The sequence below is a fragment of the Drosophila rhopaloa genome, unplaced genomic scaffold (genome assembly GCF_018152115.1).
Source record: "Drosophila rhopaloa isolate 14029-0021.01 unplaced genomic scaffold, ASM1815211v1 contig_2, whole genome shotgun sequence".
NCBI lineage: Eukaryota > Metazoa > Arthropoda > Insecta > Diptera > Drosophilidae > Drosophila > Drosophila rhopaloa.
The window spans coordinates 19,953,324-19,972,776 of NW_025335083.1; the positions used below are offsets into that span (position 1 = coordinate 19,953,324).

The following is a 19,453-nucleotide window of genomic DNA, read 5'->3' on the forward strand; positions in this document are numbered from 1 at the left end:
CAGTGAGCGGGCCAAAAAATCAATTTCTCGAAACTCGAGTATCACCAAATAATATTATTCTCTCCTTATCAAAACCAAAGTAAATATCAGCTGTGCAAAACAAAACATTTTAAGCTGGAACTACAGTATCCCTGGTAACTAAGACTGGAGCTTTTGGAACCAGTTCCAACCACTCTTAGAATAATCGGTCATCAGTAATTCGCGCGGGCTTTTAAAAAATGCTTTGGTCATACTTTTCTGTTTAAAAATTAAAAAAAATATGTTGAAATAAAATAAAATGGAAATACGGAAAATCCTAGTAGTATTAATTTGATAATTCACCAAGGACGTGACCAGGTGCTGCGCCTTGCGATCTGAACATCTTTTTAAATGGAGACATTGGAAATTCTAAATTGCCTCAGTAAATGCAAATAGTTAGATTAAAATTGTTTTTATTATGTGGTTATAATTGAGTGATTAAACAAGATTTGTACATTAGTCGCGAAACTTTTAGTGACTGTGAATGTCTTGATAGGCACATAATTAAATTGAATCGATCCAATTGGTTGATTCAATCACAGTTTCCAAGCCAATTTAATTCGATTTGCATTGACTTTTTTGCAGTTCCCAATTAAGCGATGTATGTCTAGGATCTGGAAATCTATGTCAAGAGCAACCAATTTCATGGTCACGGACGCGAGTTCCCTTCGATTCCGGCATAAATGTTATGAATTTGATTAGTCCAGTGACTTACCCATTCTATAGAAAAAGACATATATCATGTATAGAAATTACAAAGTTTGTAAAATAAATATTCCATGTGCATGCGACCTATTACTTAACAAATATAAAATAAATACACTCATGTTTGGATTTTATTTAAAATAATATTTATTGTGATAAATCGAAATTGCATATTCTTAACGCAGTACATTTTTTGACATTTATTAAAATCAAGTAAATTATAATTCCTAAAGTAACGCTCTATATGGCAGCTATACATTGTGGTTAACAATAATTTGGTTTCTGCTTTTTTGCAGACAAGCTAGTTAACGGCTAGGTTATTTTAGGTATTTCTTTATCTGCAAAACTACTTTATATCACGCTGTATATGTATGTGTATGTTTGGAGGAGGCTCCACTCAGGGAACCTTGTCACCTGAAATCTTGCATTAGTTCTTTCCGTATTTGCAGTCGTAGTCCTGCATGTACAAACTGCAGTAGACGAGCCAATCTTTCGAATCTGTGGGATCAGCAAGGCAGCGGTTAGGATCATTTAATATGCTATTATACTTTGAGCAATTATCTACTTTGTTAGTATGGTTTAGGGTTTAGTTTTAATCCATAGTTAGTATGTGTTAAGTTGTTAGTTCGCAAAGATTGGAGAGAATATTAACCACAAATCAAATTTAACATTCAGGTACTGACAACCTAACAAAAGTATTTGTCTTTGGGGGAAAAGCTTAGGAACTGTTTGTTCTGGAAGTCATGGGATGAATTAGTTCATAACTTATCACAGTCTGATGATAACAGATACTCATAGAACGACTTAGAAGACTTTGATTGAACTCATTGGAAAGGCTAGGCGGAATATTATTTTTGGTATGAATTTCTTATTTTCTTCTTTGGATATGTCTTTTTAGCTACTCTGAGCAATGGTCCATCTAAGGACTAAGCAAAGCTCTTCTATTATTTGGTTTAGGCCTAAGTTGCCACGAATCTTAATGCGTTAACAGACTTATCTCTTCAGATACAACCGCGAATCCAATTCGTTAGCTATATAAATATATCTATGACTAATAAAATGTTTTAACTATATCAAAAGAGTGCGCGACGTGTCTGTAAGTTGACAATATTTGGTTATGGTTTTAAAGTAAGTTTACGATATTATCGCTTTGGTCATTAGTTATTTCTCTGCTGTCAGCTCTCTATCCACTCCAATCCACTCCAGTATCGTCTCTAGATGGTGTTGCGCAGAGCCTTACCTGGATTCCTGATCGATATGAAGGGTATCCCGAATTCGAACTCGTTCTTCGGCCAGTACTTTAGTAGGGGCTGTCTCTGGGGCAGTTCCGATTCCACGTAGAAGTAAGCGAACAGCACCAGCACTGTGTACGCTGCGATGAAGATGAATATGTGCCAGAAGCCGTGCAGGTACGGAAAATTGATTGCCGACCAGGCCTCGCAGAAAACCCGATCATTAATCCAGCAGAAAACGGCAACAGCCCAGACAGTCGTAGATCGAATACCCAGGCGGTAAACCCTCTGGTCTCGTACTCTGGATGGGATTAGAATGAACAAAGGCAAGATATATCAGAGCTGTGACTAATAAAGTACATTTCCATTACTGATTTTAATGTTATTTTAAACAATATAATGTCCATAAAACAAATTGCATTATCTCTTAAATAGTCTTGAGCAAGGTGATAAAGACGAGCATGTGTACATCATTGCATTAATGACAAGCCCAAAGGATCCCCTTTTCGAGGCCACAGTCCTTTGGAATAATCGCACCCAGGAGCTGTCGCCCATGAATGTGGAGGTTCTAAGTCGATTGAACTCCTACGAAAACGATTACAATTGCATAAATAAAAAAAATGCCAAAAAAATCTGCATATGCAAGGATAGTTTCAATTCTACTAGAGAAGATTAAAATAATACATATTTAATTTATTAGAGCAAAGTAATACATTTTGCAGCTTATGGTTTTATGTCGCATGTATTTGGAAAAGAATAAATTAAAATATACGAAAATAAAATTTAACGTTCTTGTTAAAAAAATTCTTAGGAAAATTTAATGATAAATAATAATTAAATAAAATAATAATAAATAATCCTATCTCCAGGGATATGAGAATTCCTCACAGTTGAAACCCAGATCCGTCAAGCATTACTCAATTTTGTGACAGGTGTAAATCACAGGGGAATATTCAGTGGCACATTAGCTTCCTACACCAATATAAACAGAGAGCCCTTGAGTAAATAAACTGCTGTAGTGCTTCTACTTAAGGCTTATCTTAATTACACCCTCAAAACGAATAAAATAATTGATTGATTGATTGACAAACCGCTACTTTTTTCAGAACATATGTTCTCGCTGCAGGGAAACACCTTTTGGTTTCGATCTTTGAACTTGTCGGCTCATATCGAGTATGACAAAAAAGGTAAATTGAGTAAATAAATGCTGATAAGGTTGAAATAGTTTCACAATCTATTTAAATAGAAACTCAGTTCAGCTTAGTACACTTGTTCCCAACGATAAAACACAATCGCACTCACACACGATAATAAGGATGAGTGATGATAGATACATGATTTATGGACTTAGTTCATTTCGGGTCACCAAGCGGCAAATCAGAACAGACGCTTATCAGTAAGACCCTCGAATTTATGAGTTATGGAGTGTTGGTACGGGGAACTTACCTCTGTAGCTCCGTGTAGAGCATTATCATGGTCGGTATACTCATGAACATAAGAACAAAGGCATTAACAATGGGCTTCCACCACGACAAGCCCGTTGCGGCGATCGCAGACATCAGCATGAGCCAACTGAAGGTTTTACTGAAAGACAAAGAAAACCGAAAGTCGGGGAATTAGATAGGCTGCCTACTCAAGATATCAGTTCGCTCTGCACTCACCGATCGTTTTTCACGAACTTGGGATAATACCGCTTTGGATAGAATAGCGAAAAGGCAGCCATGAAAACCCAGAGAATGGCCAGTTCATCGAGAAGTTGGCCAATTAGGCTGAGCGTAGCGTGGAAATACATTGAACTCAGACCAACCACAATGAGTAGTACCCATATCACATGGATTCCTGGGGTTACAAAGCGTCCGTACTCCTTGAACAGCATTATCAGCACAGGCGGGAGGAGGATAAACAAAAAGTTGCTAAACTGTAATAGAGAAATTATTCAAAACATTAATTATATTGAAACAAAACTTATTTATACTAGTTGAGAAATCTTCAAATATCTATGTTGGTAGAGTAAATGTTAAGATCTTGAAGATGGTAACTAGTTTCAGATTGTTATATTTTGCTTTGTTTTTATCTAGAAATCGTATCCATTTGTCTGTGTGTCGACATTATAAATAATTAATTATGTTTGCTTTCCTGTCTTTAACGTGTCACTACGACAATTTGCACACTGTCACGTAAATTTTTTAACAAATTGAATTAAATGCAATTATTTTGTGTGGGCAACAAAGCGAGAAGTGGAGCAATTATCACATTTAAAAGGGTGATGGAACAACATCTACAATTTTGTATTCTATTAAAGCAATTGATAACGAATGGGTTAGGCCACACAAGCCATTATTTATACTTCTTATTTGTAAAGATATTTACGACTGAGCAGTATACTATATGCCGCTTCTTTATTGTGCAGTGGGGTGTCAAGATCGGAGGCCATTCACTCCATATGCACAACTTTTTGTTGAGCAAACTCAATTAAAACAACGCCGAAATGCGTTTTAAACGATTTGCACTTCACGAAGTATTACTCATAACGCGGAAAGCAATCCCCGGTATCACCAATCATTTGAATTGCTGTTCTAGATTTTTATTTAATGCTTTTTTATTTCCCATCGACCTAATAACCAAGGAACTGATGATAATGAGTTCCGTTTGAATCGTGAGATTTGAGTGTTACGACATTCATACATATGTATAATAACAATGAAATGTGGACTTTATAGATTAAGATGCTAAAACTGATCTCCTGGAGATTGACAAGTATTTAACTCGGAATACAGATTTTCTAGTTTTAAGTATGGATTCATTATTAAAGAAATTCAACTAGGGATTGTAGTTTTCATTATTCAAGTAAAGTATTCAATGATGCGAACTAAGCATTTCGTATTTAAGTATAACAAAAAAATATTTATTGGTCTAAAACATTGTTTTACTAAAAAATATAAGATAAAATAAAACAAGATGTGGCACAGTCATCATTTTCCTTAGTTGTTTGTTTATAAAAATTGCGTTTCTGTTAACGGTAAACATCGGGCGATTACCATTGATAAGACATAATGAAAGTGAGTCCGACACATATCAAGTTACGTTTGTTGGACAGCTAAACTTAATGAGAATTGTAATCAATACCTGTCGTTTCCAACCCATGTTTAGTCTGAATGTTTAGCCCATGATGGTATTAATTTATATTTTCTTCAACGAATGGCCATAGCCTAGTATCTTTAACGATTTTATGTAATTTCAGATTCAAAACTTAAAGAACTGAAAATTCAACCTAAACTTAGTTTATTTGTTTCATATCGATCTGTCTGGAATAACGGTTGCATTATCAACAGATGTTAATTACGATAAGAAAATTGCAGCTGCCGCACTGCGAATTTGCAATATCACTCCATCTCCCTCACACAAACGAAGTGTGGCTAACAGCATCTTTTGTTTACATTCTGTTAGTCTATCTCTAAAAAGGTCAAGGCCTAACGTAAAAGCAAAATTGTGTGTGTGTGTGTGCGACGACAACAACAAAGCTAACTAGAGCGGAGCTGAATATATGAAAATAAGTTGCACATACGCACCGTGTTCACAAACTCGGCTATGTTGGACGAAATCAAATAATTGCCTTCGCACCAATCGACGGGCGAACTTCCGGGTCTCAGATGCTCCCAGGCCATGGCGTAAATATCCAGCAGGCCACCGCCCCCCATCCCGACGCCCATTTGTCTCCCACTTTATGGAGAGCCGAAAACAAAGATCACAATCACAGCTGGCTTAATGAGGGTTTGGGTTCTTTTCTCGCTTTACCAAGGCACTTTTTGCATTTGTTTTTCTTTTCTTAGGCCAGCTGCAGTGTTGTTGTTGTTTGGCCTGCACTTTGCATAATAGCACAGTGTGCAAGCACTTGCGTGTCTTTGTTAATTAGCTTTTGTATACCAGTTGTCCTATTAAATTAGAAATTATTCTTTAGTTATTTAAGGATTTTCAATTTTTTCTTCGTATGACAGTCACACAATCTACGACGTTTGGCGTACTGCGAAGACGCACAAGAAAGTGCACTATTTTAAATAATAAACCCCAGCGCGCAACGACCGACGCGATAATGAACCAAACAAAAATAACAACTGTGTGACCGCAGCCAACTGACCGTTAAAATATTTCTTGTGTCTCATTAAATCTACTAAAATATACCTCTTACATTTGCGAAAATACCACAAAACATATATTAATTGGCAGCTACAGTAAAGTTCCTTTAAAAAGTACATATATAGCCCCAATTTTTATAGAATGAGAGATGGCATAAAATTCCTTTGTCATTAATTGCTATTTTGGTGCATGATTTCCGAATAAAAAACACCGATACAATATTTTCAAACTTATGACAGCCCTGGCTGACGACTATCGTTTACCAACACCGTTCTTACCTTTACTCCTCCCTAGCCGGCACGCTGTGTGTTCCCTCCGTCGTTTTTCAAATAATTTGTTTTTTCCGTACATATAGACCCAAAGGACATGTTTCCGCAACGCAGCTCGGAGGTTTACCTTACTCCGGTTACCCACCAACCACCGCCGGCTCTGGAGCTGGCCGGGAACCTGGAGTACCCGAATCTCAACGTTGCGGATCTGAATGCCCGCCTGGAGAACTTGTCGCCGCGACTCCACGACTGCTGGGACAGTATTGCCATCAATGAGCACAACCAAGTGGCACTGGCCACCAACCGACGCGAAGGACGCCACTGGTGGGGCATGTTCTTTGGCTACGGACGCAGCCATATGAACCACATGACTGTGGATACCGCTGACTTCAAGCTGCAGGCGGATCACACGGTGAACCTGCTTCGATATGCCGAAAATGATGTCCTATTGGTGGCCCTCGGCGATACACGCCTCCAGGCCTGGTCCACTTACTCCAAGGTGCGCAATCCGCAGTCGCCCTTCTGCCTCTTTCTCGTGGGCGAGTCCAGCGCCCATCCGACGCCCATTAGCCAGCTGAACGTCTTCAAGGCGGATACCCGAAGAGCCGTCACCGCCTCAGCTGATGGCACACTCAATGTATGTATGCAATAGGTGTTTGAAGATCAGAATTAAAGAGAACTTTGTTACAGGTCTGGGATCTTTCGGGTGCAGATCTGGAGTGCTCCTACCATTCACGCACCTCGCACACGGATAAGTTGACCGGCCTAAGCACACCCTCAGCCTCGGTCGATAAGTTTGTGACCTGTGATCGCGGTGGAAGTGCCCTCCTCTGGGATGTCAGGGCAGCGGCTCCGTCTTCTACGTGCCTGTACGCAGACTCCAGTCATCTGCTGAGCTTCACGTGCGCCGCCTGGGCTGCTTCCACGGAGCTTCAGGGTGACAATAACCTTTATCTCGGCGACTATGACGGAAAGGTTTATACTCTGGACATCCGAGTGCCGCGGAAACTGGTGGAATCTCGAGAGTACTTTGACAAGGGACACGTCTCGCAACTTTTAATAAATGGGTAAGTTTTTTTAAATGCTTTCAAAAACAGAATTTAAGATTTCATTATTAAGTAAATAAGTTAATCGCATATACTAACCATGTATTGTAATAGTAAATTGAAAATGCTAGTGCCCTAATAATGGCTATAGGATTTGTTGTCATTAGTAATCACTTTTTAAACATTCTCTTATTATTTCTAGGCCCTATCTGACCGCCATGAGCAATTTTCCTTCTTCAGTGAAAGTGGCCAATGTGCAGGCGGGCCATGAGTTCATCTACACGCACCAGGACACTCACTCTCGCACCACGGATGCCGTTTGGACTGATGAAAGCACCCTCGTCACCATCGGACATGGCCGCAAAATGGTGACACATTCGATAAAGTAATTTAGCTGGAGATCAATTTTCTTGTTTTTTTTTGCATTTAATTTTATTAAAGCTATATTTTCTTTATGCTTGACCTGAATGAGGTGCTATGACTTTAGCTTATACATTTGTTATATACCTCTATTAATATATAAGTAGACGTAAAATGACTTCCAAATAAATTGTGAAAACAACTATCTTGACGCTGAAAATACTTTTTGTATTTTTATATTAAACCATTTGTTTGAATTTGATTTGAATTTGACTAAATGTTTAAAGCAAGCGATGTTGCCATAGTTAAGTGCCTCGATACATTATTTTCATGGCCACTTTAAGAAGAAGCTTTAAAAGATTTGTTTAACCCTCCTAATTAATAAAATATAAACACAAGAAATAATATTACTTGAACAAATTCCATTGCTTTATTTTAAAAGGCTCAATGGTTCGCTGAAGAGTCAAATTAAATTACTCGTAATTATATTCCAATGGAATGGTAGAATTCAGATCGATAAGAAGCTTAAAGTAATTGTGAATGAAATGCCAAGAAATAAATGCAGTTTAACAAGAGTACTCAGGCATGATGAAACTTACACTAGACAACACGTAAAAATAAACAACCGCAAAAAAATACTTGAATAGCCAATACACTCAAAGGCGGCGGTGTCGGCGGTTTGGGAAAAATGTTATCGCTTAATTTTTCCAGAAAATTAAAACCTTTTCACGCCTCGACCTTTAGGCATCAACGATTGAATTTTAGAAACGAGAGTTAACGTCGCGATCGCTTGGTGGGCGGTTCGAGAAAGTTATTCTCCTCCTCCTCGATCTCCATGCTCTCGAGCTTCATCAGCCCCTTAGCCTTCTGCAGCATTTGCGCATCCCGCAGCCAGCTGCACTGCAGGACGTCATCGATTGAGGGTCGCCTTTCGGGATCCACAATGAGCATTTGGTTGATCAGCAGCTTGGCGCGCTGCGAGACACGCTTCCATGCAGGATGTCCGTAGGCAAACCTGCCCTTCTTAATCTGCTGGGCTGCTGGAGTTCCGTACTCGTCTGAAAATGGCAGAGTGCCACTCAGACTGAAACAAATAAGTAAATTAATATTTCATATTCTCCTAATAATAGTTCCAATTTACTTACCAAGTAAAAAGCACTACGCCCAAGCTCCATATGTCTACTTTTCGGGTGTAGGCTTCGCGACCGCCGGTTATCAACACCTCAGGAGCCACATAGAGCGGAGTGCCGCAGAGAGTCCGCATCACCGAGTCCTTCTGCACAAACTTGCTCAGCCCGAAATCGGAGACCTTCAGCAGGGTCTCCTCGTCGTTGGTCTCTAGCAACACATTGTCAGGTTTCAAGTCGCGATGTGTTATACCTAACAAATACAAAATAAATTAGCAATTCACTTATCGAAGTAAAATAATATAAAACAAGGTTTACCTCGATCATGAAGGTACTTTACGGCATGGCACATTTGGTAAAAGTAAAGCTTAGAAGTATCCTCGCTCAGCAGCTTGTTGCTGATGATCCGGTTGAGTAAGTCACCGCCCCGCATAAACTCCAGCACCATGTAGACTGAGTCGGGTTTGTCTACGATGTCGTGCATGCGAACCACACACGGATGGGATAGATTCTTCATGATCTTTGCCTCATTTAACACCCGATCGGGATCGCTGAAATTTGTACTGGGGCGCGCACTGCCAGACAGCATATTTTTCTTTACTATCTTCATAGCAAACTGCTGGCAAGTCCGGGTATCGTATACAAGACGGACTAGGCCGTAAGCTCCAGATCCTAACTTTTTGTTAACATAATACGCCTTGTTAATCTCCTCGGGCAGGCCGACCGACTCGTTTGGGCTGAGATCCTTGAATACAAAGGCTACAAAAGGAGGCAGGTGCAAAACATTGAATTACATGCGAATCTCTACAGGTTTCTATACCTGTTTGCCGATGGCTTACCTTTGTAGGTGGGGTGGGATAGGGAAATTACATCGTCGTTCTTCAGGATCCGCATCTTGTTTGTTCCAATTTTTTCATTATTCACAAAGGTCCCGTTGCGTGAGAGATCCTGAGAAATGTGTGGAAACAAAGGTTATTACATTGAGGAATTTCCGTTGATAAATCTGGAGAAAATGGGAGTGATGGTAAGCAAAAATCTGGCAAATTGTAAAAGCCATCCATGTAGATTCTCGTTTATATACTTTATAACCGAGTTAATTAATATATGCCCATTTTGTTATATTTTTTAAGAATGTTCAAGGTTATATCCCCAATTTTCGTTTTAGATTCCCACCTACCTGAATGTAAACTGGATTGGTAAGCTCGCAATTTGCCCGCTTGATGATAAAATGCACCTTCGAAATGCGCGTCAGGATTTTTTCGGGCAAATCGTTGAGTGTGAGAATCAAATCGTTGGCCTCCCCTCGTCCTGCGGTGAACTCGTCATTGTTGAGATCTGAAATCCGTTCAAGTTGGAAACATTATTACTAATAAGTGCTTTGGACAAAGGATTAAAACACAAAACAGGCAGGAAATTTGGTTACCAACAGAAAAGGACGAATGCGTATAAAGAATTCGGTATTTCGAGCTCGTACCCAACGATTTGATTTTAATATTTTTTCCGTACAATCGTCCCCAGACGATTTTCTCCATCGGCTGGCTCTCCACTTGCGTCCAGATATTGGAGGCCTGACTTTGGGTTCCCTGAGTTCCTTGGGTGTCGCGTGCCATGTCTTCTCCGTAAATTTCTATAATTCGCAACGTCGCAACTCGGTAGTTCCGTAATTCGAACTTGAAAGCCCGTTAAGTTTCGCGAAAACTGCGCAAATTCGGAATGTCCAGTTATTCGGCCACCACCACAGGCTCAGTCAAAAACACACACACAGTATGTGAACGACGGTAAAGTTATATATCCTGTAGATTTTCTGCCTGCTTAGCGTTTTCTATGCGCTATTCGATTACATCGAGCTTGTCGCACAGCGCTGGCAAAGGATTATTTTAAGTTTCTCATACAAAAACAACGAAAAGTGACAATAATCACGACATGGATGCGAACTGCGCGACGGACTCAAAGTTTTAAGACTGTGTGTGTGAGAGTTGCCGCGTTCCAGGGATATAGTGCTAGTGTTGCCAAATGCATTCGATTATCGATAGAACGATATGCGTTATGATGGACGTGGCTTTCGATTTATTTATTCTGTTTGTTGTTAACATTTATGTCAACAGCATCTTGACAATTGGAAGAAATCCAAGTATCTATTTTGAATTTAACTTGGTATTTTAACGTATTTTGTAAGTCTCTAGCCCTGGTTCTGCTACTTTGTAGTTCCAGTTCATTTTCAGACGTTTTTCAGCACTACAAATAATAAATTGTTTTATGATTTTAATACTGTTTTTGTAATTGTTTCTTGCGGTCATTTGTTGGTTTTTTCACAAGGAAACTAATATAAAATACTTTGAAAATGTTATATATATAGCGCAACAAATTGGATCTAAGCAAACTTTTTTAGCTTTTTTCCCGCTATTATTTTCCAGATATCTCGCCATCTCTTTAATGTTTTACAACACTGAAATTGCAATCGTTATGCAGCCCTAAATTGCGGCGTCGTTTGAAAGAAACTGTAAACTAGTACTAATACCAGCGCAGAATAAGAAATAGGAAAAATACAATCAACAAATCAAAAACAAACGTTTGTCGAAAATTGTAAAATTTCGCTGCCTGTTAAAAGAAACCAGTGCCTTTTCGTGTTGACCAGGGTGGCCTAGAAACACTAGCCTCCGGCAACCTGATTTCCCTTGGCTAGCAGTTCCGGATTTCCTGTTTCCTCACATTTATCCGGAAAGATGACCCTGCCGCGTTTGGAGACTCCGCTTCGGCGTTCCGCGGTGGGCAGTTACCACGAGGGCGTGTCCCGTATGATGACCCCGCTGAACGACGACGAGGCTGAAAGGCGGGAAGCCCGCCGGCGCACGCTACTCCAGCAGCAGCGCCAAAGTACCCAGGAGTCCATCGAGGACAACGAGACCATCCGCAATTGCCTGGAGATCTACAATGGCAATAAGTTGAGCAAGGACAACGCCTGGAACCTTACGCTCATCGATTCGCTAGCCAACCTGCTGGAGCACCATCACAAGCGGATGGGCAATTTCAAGGTGGGTTTGCGTAAATCCAAACTATGTAGAACCCCACTAAAATCGTTTGTTTTCACTCCAGATGGCGGGATCTTCGCTGGAGGCCTCTTCTAAGGTCTACGGACTGCGGGTGGACTCCATCTACCTGGATGCCATGCGCATTTCAGCTGGCTTAAGTGCCCGCACTCTCACAGATAAACAATTAAACGCTGCCGAGGATGATGATGGGCCACCAGGTGATCAGACGGCTGGCGAAGGGCAAAATGCGGCGGATCAGGCCCAAAAAGAAGCTGCACCAAAGCCAAAGAGACAAAAGAAGAATGTGTCCACCGTGACCAAGAACAAGGACACGCTGAACAGCCGCCTGGATACGGCACCGTTGCAGGATCCTGTCTTTGGCAAACTAAACTCTACAGTGGGCTCCATCAACGCATCAAATCGCCTGATGCACAATATTCTACCCAGTTCAGATTCCGAGTTGCGTCTGCGCACAACCTACAGATTCTGGGACAGTCAAGAGTCCGCCGAGGAGGTCCAGGATCACACTACTCTCAACGCAGACATGGAGGAGTGGCCAGCTGAGTCGCTGGTGGGCTGCGCCTGGATGCGCAAACTTCTAAACAATGCTGAAAGATTGAATCTGCGCCCTCTGCACACGGGCTACATCATCACAAGTGCACCTAATCCTAAGGCGTCGAACGACAAGCCTGCAGAGCCCACGTTGGATGACGACCAGCATGATGAGGGTCTAGATAATGCTGACGATATGTGCGTAAATGAGATATCCATGGCCTTCGACATCAATGCCGAGTGTGAACCCATGCCGGACTTGGATGGACCACCGCCCCTGGTCCTGGAGGTGGACTCCAATGAGCTCGAAGAGCTCACCACCGAGGAGCAAATGGTGATCAACAATTGCCGCCGACTGCGGAAGCAGACAGAGTTCATCGAGGACTTGCGACCGGTAGATGGAAACTCCAAGCTGGAGTACTCATACAGGCCAATGGAGCAGATCTCCCAGTTTTGGGCTGGACCCTCCCACTGGAAGTTCAAGCGCACCCGACCGCGCAGTACATTTTCCCAGACCACTGGTCAGGCGGATGCTCAGCCCGTTCGCAGTCAGCGACCGAAGAAATCGACGCATCTTACCACCAATCGTCGTGCAAAGGCCGTAGATTACGGCAATGTGACGGAGAACTTCTTTCAACCACTGGATACATCTATTAGGCAGCGCCGCGTAAACTTCCAGAAGAAGTGGGACCCCCGAAAACTTATACTGCCCACCAAATTCAACTTGGACCCAGACTATTTCTTCAAATACGAATCGGCGCCTAGCATAAAGGTATCGCAGCGTGCGGGGGAGCCTGATTCGGACGAGGGCGGAGATCTTGGCATTGACATGGGAGCTGACATCCATCACGATGAAGACAACGATCAGGAGCTATTCAACAATGAGCACTTCACCGACGCTGTTCCCGCCAACGTGAGCGTTATTGCGGCGATTGCCGCCGAACAAGGGGCCGAAGGCATGATGGATGTGGACGCGGGCGAGATGGGTCTTACCCAAATGAATGCCACCTGCAATAACACATTCTTCGAGATTGGCACAGAGTTCGTGGGTGCGCCTTCGCAGGTGAGTCTTCCAATCAATGGAAAACCTTAATTATCTTAAGTCAAACATTGTTTGTTAAAACTTTAACCAATCAGTAAAATCAATATAATTTCAAAAAAATTAATATAAAATGTATGCTTAGCTCAATGTACTAAAGCGAACTGACATATATTATTTATTATCTATTATTTCTAGGTTGCCAAAGTAATTGTTCCATTCGCAAAGCGAGCCAAGGTGATAGACATGAAGAGCCTGAAAAAGTCCTGCAATTCCCTTATACAAAAACAATTGCTAACAGATGTCCCTGAGGAGACGATACCTTCGCATCCAAAGAAAAAGGACGAAGATTATTCAAAGGGTGTGGCGAGTTTCCAGGAGGTGTACACCAAGCTGCCCAACCTACTAACCACCAAAATGGCCGATTCGCTGTCACCATCGGTAGCCTTTTATGCTGTTCTACATTTGGCCAACGATATGAAATTGCGCCTTATACCACAAGAAAATTTAGAGGATTTTCAGATCCGGCAAGTCTTGGATTAAATTCATGTAATAACTATCATTTAAGTTGTCTATTATCAATGTTAAAACACCATTGTTGCACGGCTATCCCTCAATCTCTTATCTTTTATTGTAACTTAGTAAACGTAACTCGTATCAGTATTCCCCAAAGAAATACCTACAGCCCAGTCGAATCACATATTTTATAAATAAACGAAGCAAGGTTCTGGTGAACTATGATTTTATAAATTATTTAATAAATAACAAAATAAAATAATTTAGAGAATGTTTTTATGCAACATTTTAAAAGGATAATTATTATTTACTAATTTGCAATAATTGGCAATAATTTTTGTATGATAAATGGCAAGTCCTTAAACCGAATTATGTTTGCTTTAACTATATATGCTGTATTCCAAACATCATATCGCCTACCAACTCTTTTTCCAGATGAAAGAATTAAAACTTTCGCATTAGTTTTGGCTGTTTATGTTGTGCTGGCGGCTCAGACATTGTTTTCCATTTCTGTTGCTCTTTCATTTGCATACTCGTATCAGTGCACACTGGCAGAAATTGTTTTGATTATTTCCTCATAACTTAAAATAACCAATTCTACAATTCACAGAAACTGGCGAATTCGGTTATAAAGTTGAAAGTCGCTGCTGACTTATATCTTTAAAACTTTTCAATCCTTTTTGTTACGACTTTAAACGACTGGTTTTTAAAAGTAAATAAAACGATGTGAAAAAACCTTTTGTAATCGAACTCTGCCTAATTTGTTTTATTTGTACTTTTTATTTTATGATAAGAAGTACAACATTTTCTCAGTGTAAGTATACGGAATTGTAAATTTAAAGCGCAAGGTTTTTTTTCCGCCTTTTTTAGTTGCAAGTGGGTTTTGTCGCCTCCTGAAGAGGATTTTCCAGTGCATCTGTGTATGTGGGACACATATGTGTGTGTTGGCTGCCGGTGTGTTTGTGTTTGTTAGAAAAGTTCGGTGTTTACAGAACGCTTTTAGGTGCCGCTTGCGTGTGTGTGTAATTGCATATTATTTGCATAAATATTTGCCGAGTACTGAGTAACGTTGGGCGTTATACTGATTACACTCCGTACATATGCGACCCAACAAATGATGTTTTTGTTCAGATGGATCGTTTAAAGACATTTTCACAAAACTTTTGACATTAGCAAATGACACAGGAAATAAAGTTTCAGCCCAAATGTTTTTCCTGCTTTCCTTTTTATCCTTTTGAAATTTCAGCGGTTGAATCTAAATGATTTCCAATTCAATTTACTGAGCTTGCTGTTTAGTTTAAACTAGTAGCCAATTTTAAGCCTGAAACTTAATTATAAAAAGGATCCTTTAAATAGGTTTAAGTTCAGTGATGCAGTGAATATTGTAATTTATCGTATTAAGCAAATTTAACTTCCAAAAATCAACATACAATATTCTTCAAATAGTTTCCTAGTAATATATTTTCCTATTTATAGTTTTCAGTTTCCAAAAAATTATAACGTTTCAAATTTAGCTTTATTACCTGATGCTGTTGTTAAATAATTTGAGAGCCATGCATTTAGAATATGCAATCTTTCCACAGCCAAAAATAAACTCTTTTACCACCCACAAAAATGTTATCCTCATAAAGTGCATTTTCGTGTTGAATTTTCAATGCTGCATGCAATTAACTGGAATAATATGTTTCATGTAGGGAGTAGAGCAATTTCAGCTAACACACATTCCCGTACATTAGGAGTTGAAAAGTTAATTATCAAAACAAACATCAACAACGACTACCTGGTGAAACAGGGCGGTTGGAGGATAAAGTTAATGGCTGTCATCACACAACAGGTGGGAGGCCAAATGTCCTTGCCTCCTGGCGGATTATTTGACTTTGGCCATGATAATTCTCCAACCCATTCGCAGCTGCCATTCTCATCAGAGTTTTTTGTTTCTTGTTTGGTCTCGGTTTAATTTCCTCACATTTGTTGCTTAATCCCATTATGACAACAGTTTGCATACTCTGTGGGTTCCTAGGTTTATAATTGTTGCCAGTTCTAGTGGATCGGTGAGCTGTATGCAGGAAAACCTTCAGGAAAAGTTGGAAAACACTTTCTACCAGTAATTTCGAAAAGTTTTAAAAAGAAAGGGAAATAGCAGTAATAAACTTTTGGCATATAAAAACACAAGAACCTCATCAAATTTATTCTATTATTAAGAAAGAAAATGGTTTGATTTTTACTCCATCTGAGTTATTTATTTGTAGCATAGATCGAGTAAAATATGTTTGCTTTTCATTAATTATTCCTGCTCTTTTATTTACATTCATGATATAACATTTATTAAAAGGTATATTTGCGTATATACTGATATATATCGCAGGAAACGGTTTTGACAATTTTCATCGGAAAATTGCAGTCAGCGGGATATGGATTTTACCACAAAGTGTATTTTCTTTATCATATTTTTGTTTGGTAAACAATAATTTCAATGATGGTGTAAATTAAATATACAAAAGTGTTCTAACAACATTCAGCTTTATGCTTGTTTGCTTTGTAATTGATTTCTCCTTTTATTAAAGTACATCAATAAAATTTCAATAGACAATGTTCATCGTATATATATAGTCGTATAATATAATAGTTGATATACATATATTTATAATTTGTAGCACACATAATATAACAAGTGTTACCGTAATACAGCTTTCGGGGGCCTCTATGTTTTTCAAACACTTCCATCGTAACATTAAATCGAAATTCGCTTACAAGTTTAGAAATCAAGAAGTTTTTCATTAATAGAATAATGTTTTTTGTATAGAGTTTAAGTGTTATTCTAACAAATTTGCGCTATTTTAAAAGGTTTCATAATTTTTTTTTGTATATACATTGAGTCTAAAAGTTTTTGGGGGCATCGAATAATTTTAAAGTTGTTTAATTGAGCATATTAGGAATAAAGAGGCCATACAATTTTGATGAGTTGATGCTGATACATACTCCAAACTTTTTAACTTATTAAACATAATTAAATAATTGGAAATATTTTGAAACTTTTTGTTCAATTGAAACTCAAAATGAAGTTACTGAAAATTAACAAATACTTCAATTTACTTGTAGTCGATATTGTTGTTTTACCTTGTATTACCTGCGCATTGTTAAAGTTAACGGAAAAAATATTTATGTAAGTTTTGGTTTTATTTTTAAGTTGCCCAAAACCAAAAGTTACACATAAATAGTTAACCATATGTGTATATATATAAGATATATGTTCATTAGTATGTATTTCATAGCCCATTTCTTCCTGCGCCTCTCAAAAATGCTTTCAAAAACTTTATCTGACTTGGGTTTAATATGTTTCTGTATCTTTTTTGGCATTGGATATTGACCGTGTAGCTTGCTTCCGATTTCTTTTAATTGTTTCCATTCTCCTGCAGTTCCTTCACATGGCTATATTCAATAATTTAGTTCTGTGTCTTGGGCGGGACCGATGAAGTTTCCTCCGGAGTGTGCTGAGTTTTTAGAAAGAGTTCTGTATAAAGGGGAATATATGTTTTGTAGGTTTTGAACCCTACCTTCTGTTGAGAGGGAGCTTTGCCAGTGCTTCGGCCCCATCGCAAACGCATCGGCTTACGGGCCTCTCGCTGGAACTCGGATGTGTTCTCCTCCAGATCCGCATCGGTATCCTCATCGTTGGCATAACTGGCCACATTCTCGGGCGATTCGTACTGCTGCAGGGCCATGAGCATGCGGCGCATTTTCTGCGAGTTCAACAGAGAGTTGTACAACTGCGAGCGTTCCAGCTGGAAAAAAAAATAATAGTGATTTAAAATGAATTAAATCTCTTATTCTGTAAAATAGACCCTGGCCCTTTAAAGATATTGGATTTACATTTTTATTAAAAACATTTTAAAAGAAGGCCGCATCTGTTTGATTTCGTAAAAAAATTTTATTTTGTAATTTTTTCCTAAAATTTGAAACCTAAACATTTTATTTATATATTTTGGTAAAACATTTCTAGGCCTTGCTTTTGAGTACTTTCAATTAATCTTTAATTCTTGTTTAGTATATTAAAAAATTTATGCATTTTAAATAAGGTGTGTAATTTTTTTTTACTTTGTAGTATAAATTAAATTACCTGTTCATTGTCGGCACTGTTTGCCTCGAACTGGGGCACACTGCGTCCCCAGCGAAGACGCTGTGGCTTTCGCACCACCCGCTCGTAGAGGCCATCGTAGTCGGCGCCCAGATCGGAGTCGCCCTCGGAACCCAACTGCTGCTGCTGCTGGCTATTGAGGGTCAGCTCCCGCTCCAGCAGGTCATCGTAGGCGGTGCGACGCATCTGGGGCAAGTTGGGATCCCGCCTGCCGAATCGCAGGCGCAGCGAGGGCGACCTGATGGGCTTCTGGTTGACATCGCCGAACCAACGCTTCTCCACAATGTTGTTCAGCATGTCCGGATCACTGCGTCCAAACCGGAGGCGCAATGAGGGCGAACGTTGGGCCTTGCGTTCCACCTGGTGATTGGGAAAGACCACGGGACCGGCGTATTCACGCTGCAGCAGATTATCATATAGATTGCTCAGCGGAGTGCCTACAAAAGAAGTCTTTAGAGGATTGCTGAACCACTGACGAATGCATGGGATGGTCACCTTGAACTGGGGACAGCTCCGCCTGGGCGGGCTGCTGCATCTGGAGAGCCACCAGGATTATGAGGGCCAGGGCACAGCCTTGACTCAGTTGGGGCTTCAAATGAAACATTTCTACTTATAGCGCTTGCCTTGCGTTGATGAGAAACTGTAAGGAAGGAGAGTAAAGATGAGAGATTACAAATACAGTCTTCACAGTTGTGGTCAAAGAAATATCTCTGAGAATTCTAAATCTAATACAAAAGCACAGAATTTAAGTCTTCACTTCACTTTTGTAGTACATAAGAGCTTAGAAAAAAATTCGATTGTAGGTAACTATTTTAAAATTAAGATGTGTTGAATTCATTTTTGAATTTTCCAGCACATTGTTAAGATCTATTCGTTTGACTGTAACTATAGATTTTCGTTTACTGCAAACGTATTGCATCCTTTTCTTTTCATTTGTCAACCAGAAATAAGTAACAAGTATCAAACATTTACAATATATGAGTGTGTATTTTAAATATAAGTCTTGTTCCAATTGCAGTGTCCACACAAAAGGTTAGGTGAACATTGAAATCGAAGGTTGCTTTACATTTTTTTGCTAGTGAAAACCATATTTTGTCCACTGCATTGCAATTTATGAACGAAAATTATTCATGACTGCACCTGAATGGGCCGCATATTCGAACATTTTCAATGCTTTTTTGTTCGCAAATTGTTAAAGCCATCGAAAGGTTAGATACCAGAAAAACCCAACAGCTGCGCCAATGCCACCATTAGTTGCCACCATTTTTTTTATAGAAATTTATATATTTTA

The 19,453-nt window shown here is 39.5% G+C and overlaps 5 protein-coding genes across 6 annotated transcripts in view; 2 read left to right on the plus strand and 3 right to left on the minus strand.

Annotated features, from left to right (window-relative positions):
- Positions 1-852: 852 nt before the first annotated feature.
- On the minus strand, positions 853-6,064 carry LOC108050330 (alkaline ceramidase). Its single transcript, XM_017131962.2, has 5 exons — positions 5,525-6,064; positions 3,617-3,873; positions 3,402-3,539; positions 1,964-2,256; positions 853-1,221 (listed from the first exon to the last, which is right to left on the minus strand). Exons 1-5 carry the CDS (start codon positions 5,663-5,665, stop codon positions 1,151-1,153), a joined length of 900 nt encoding a protein of 299 aa, XP_016987451.1. The 5' UTR covers positions 5,666-6,064; the 3' UTR covers positions 853-1,150.
- A 309-nt stretch (positions 6,065-6,373) lies between these two features.
- Positions 6,374-7,872, plus strand: LOC108050328 (protein valois). Its single transcript, XM_017131959.2, has 3 exons — positions 6,374-6,995; positions 7,049-7,425; positions 7,607-7,872. Exons 1-3 carry the CDS (start codon positions 6,456-6,458, stop codon positions 7,791-7,793), a joined length of 1,104 nt encoding a protein of 367 aa, XP_016987448.1. The 5' UTR covers positions 6,374-6,455; the 3' UTR covers positions 7,794-7,872.
- Positions 7,818-10,876, minus strand: LOC108050327 (ovarian-specific serine/threonine-protein kinase Lok). Of its 2 annotated transcripts, none has more exons than XM_017131957.2 (6): positions 10,315-10,876; positions 10,069-10,226; positions 9,731-9,839; positions 9,210-9,650; positions 8,910-9,144; positions 7,818-8,848 (listed from the first exon to the last, which is right to left on the minus strand). In XM_017131957.2, the coding sequence occupies exons 1-6, from the start codon at positions 10,499-10,501 to the stop codon at positions 8,539-8,541; spliced, it is 1,440 nt and encodes a 479-aa protein (XP_016987446.1). In that variant the 5' UTR covers positions 10,502-10,876; the 3' UTR covers positions 7,818-8,538. The 2 variants fall into 2 exon arrangements, with proteins under 2 accessions (XP_016987446.1, XP_016987447.1); XM_017131958.2 differs by having other exon boundaries at positions 10,366-10,872.
- Positions 10,877-11,356: 480 nt separating this feature from the next.
- On the plus strand, positions 11,357-14,777 carry LOC108050329 (condensin complex subunit 2). Its single transcript, XM_017131961.2, has 3 exons — positions 11,357-11,923; positions 11,985-13,535; positions 13,710-14,777. Exons 1-3 carry the CDS (start codon positions 11,615-11,617, stop codon positions 14,052-14,054), a joined length of 2,205 nt encoding a protein of 734 aa, XP_016987450.2. The 5' UTR covers positions 11,357-11,614; the 3' UTR covers positions 14,055-14,777.
- Positions 14,778-16,240: 1,463 nt separating this feature from the next.
- The window catches only part of LOC108050324 (short neuropeptide F), a 39,557-nt gene continuing 36,344 nt past the window's right edge, over positions 16,241-19,453 (minus strand). Inside the window, exons 2-5 of the mRNA XM_044459731.1 lie at positions 18,658-18,802; positions 18,145-18,599; positions 17,582-17,809; positions 16,241-17,518 (exon numbers count right to left, since the gene is read on the minus strand). Coding sequence (XP_044315666.1) covers positions 17,471-17,518; positions 17,582-17,809; positions 18,145-18,599; positions 18,658-18,766 — 840 coding nt within the window. The 5' untranslated portion in view covers positions 18,767-18,802 and the 3' untranslated portion in view covers positions 16,241-17,470. The remainder of the gene's footprint in view (positions 17,519-17,581; positions 17,810-18,144; positions 18,600-18,657; positions 18,803-19,453) is intronic.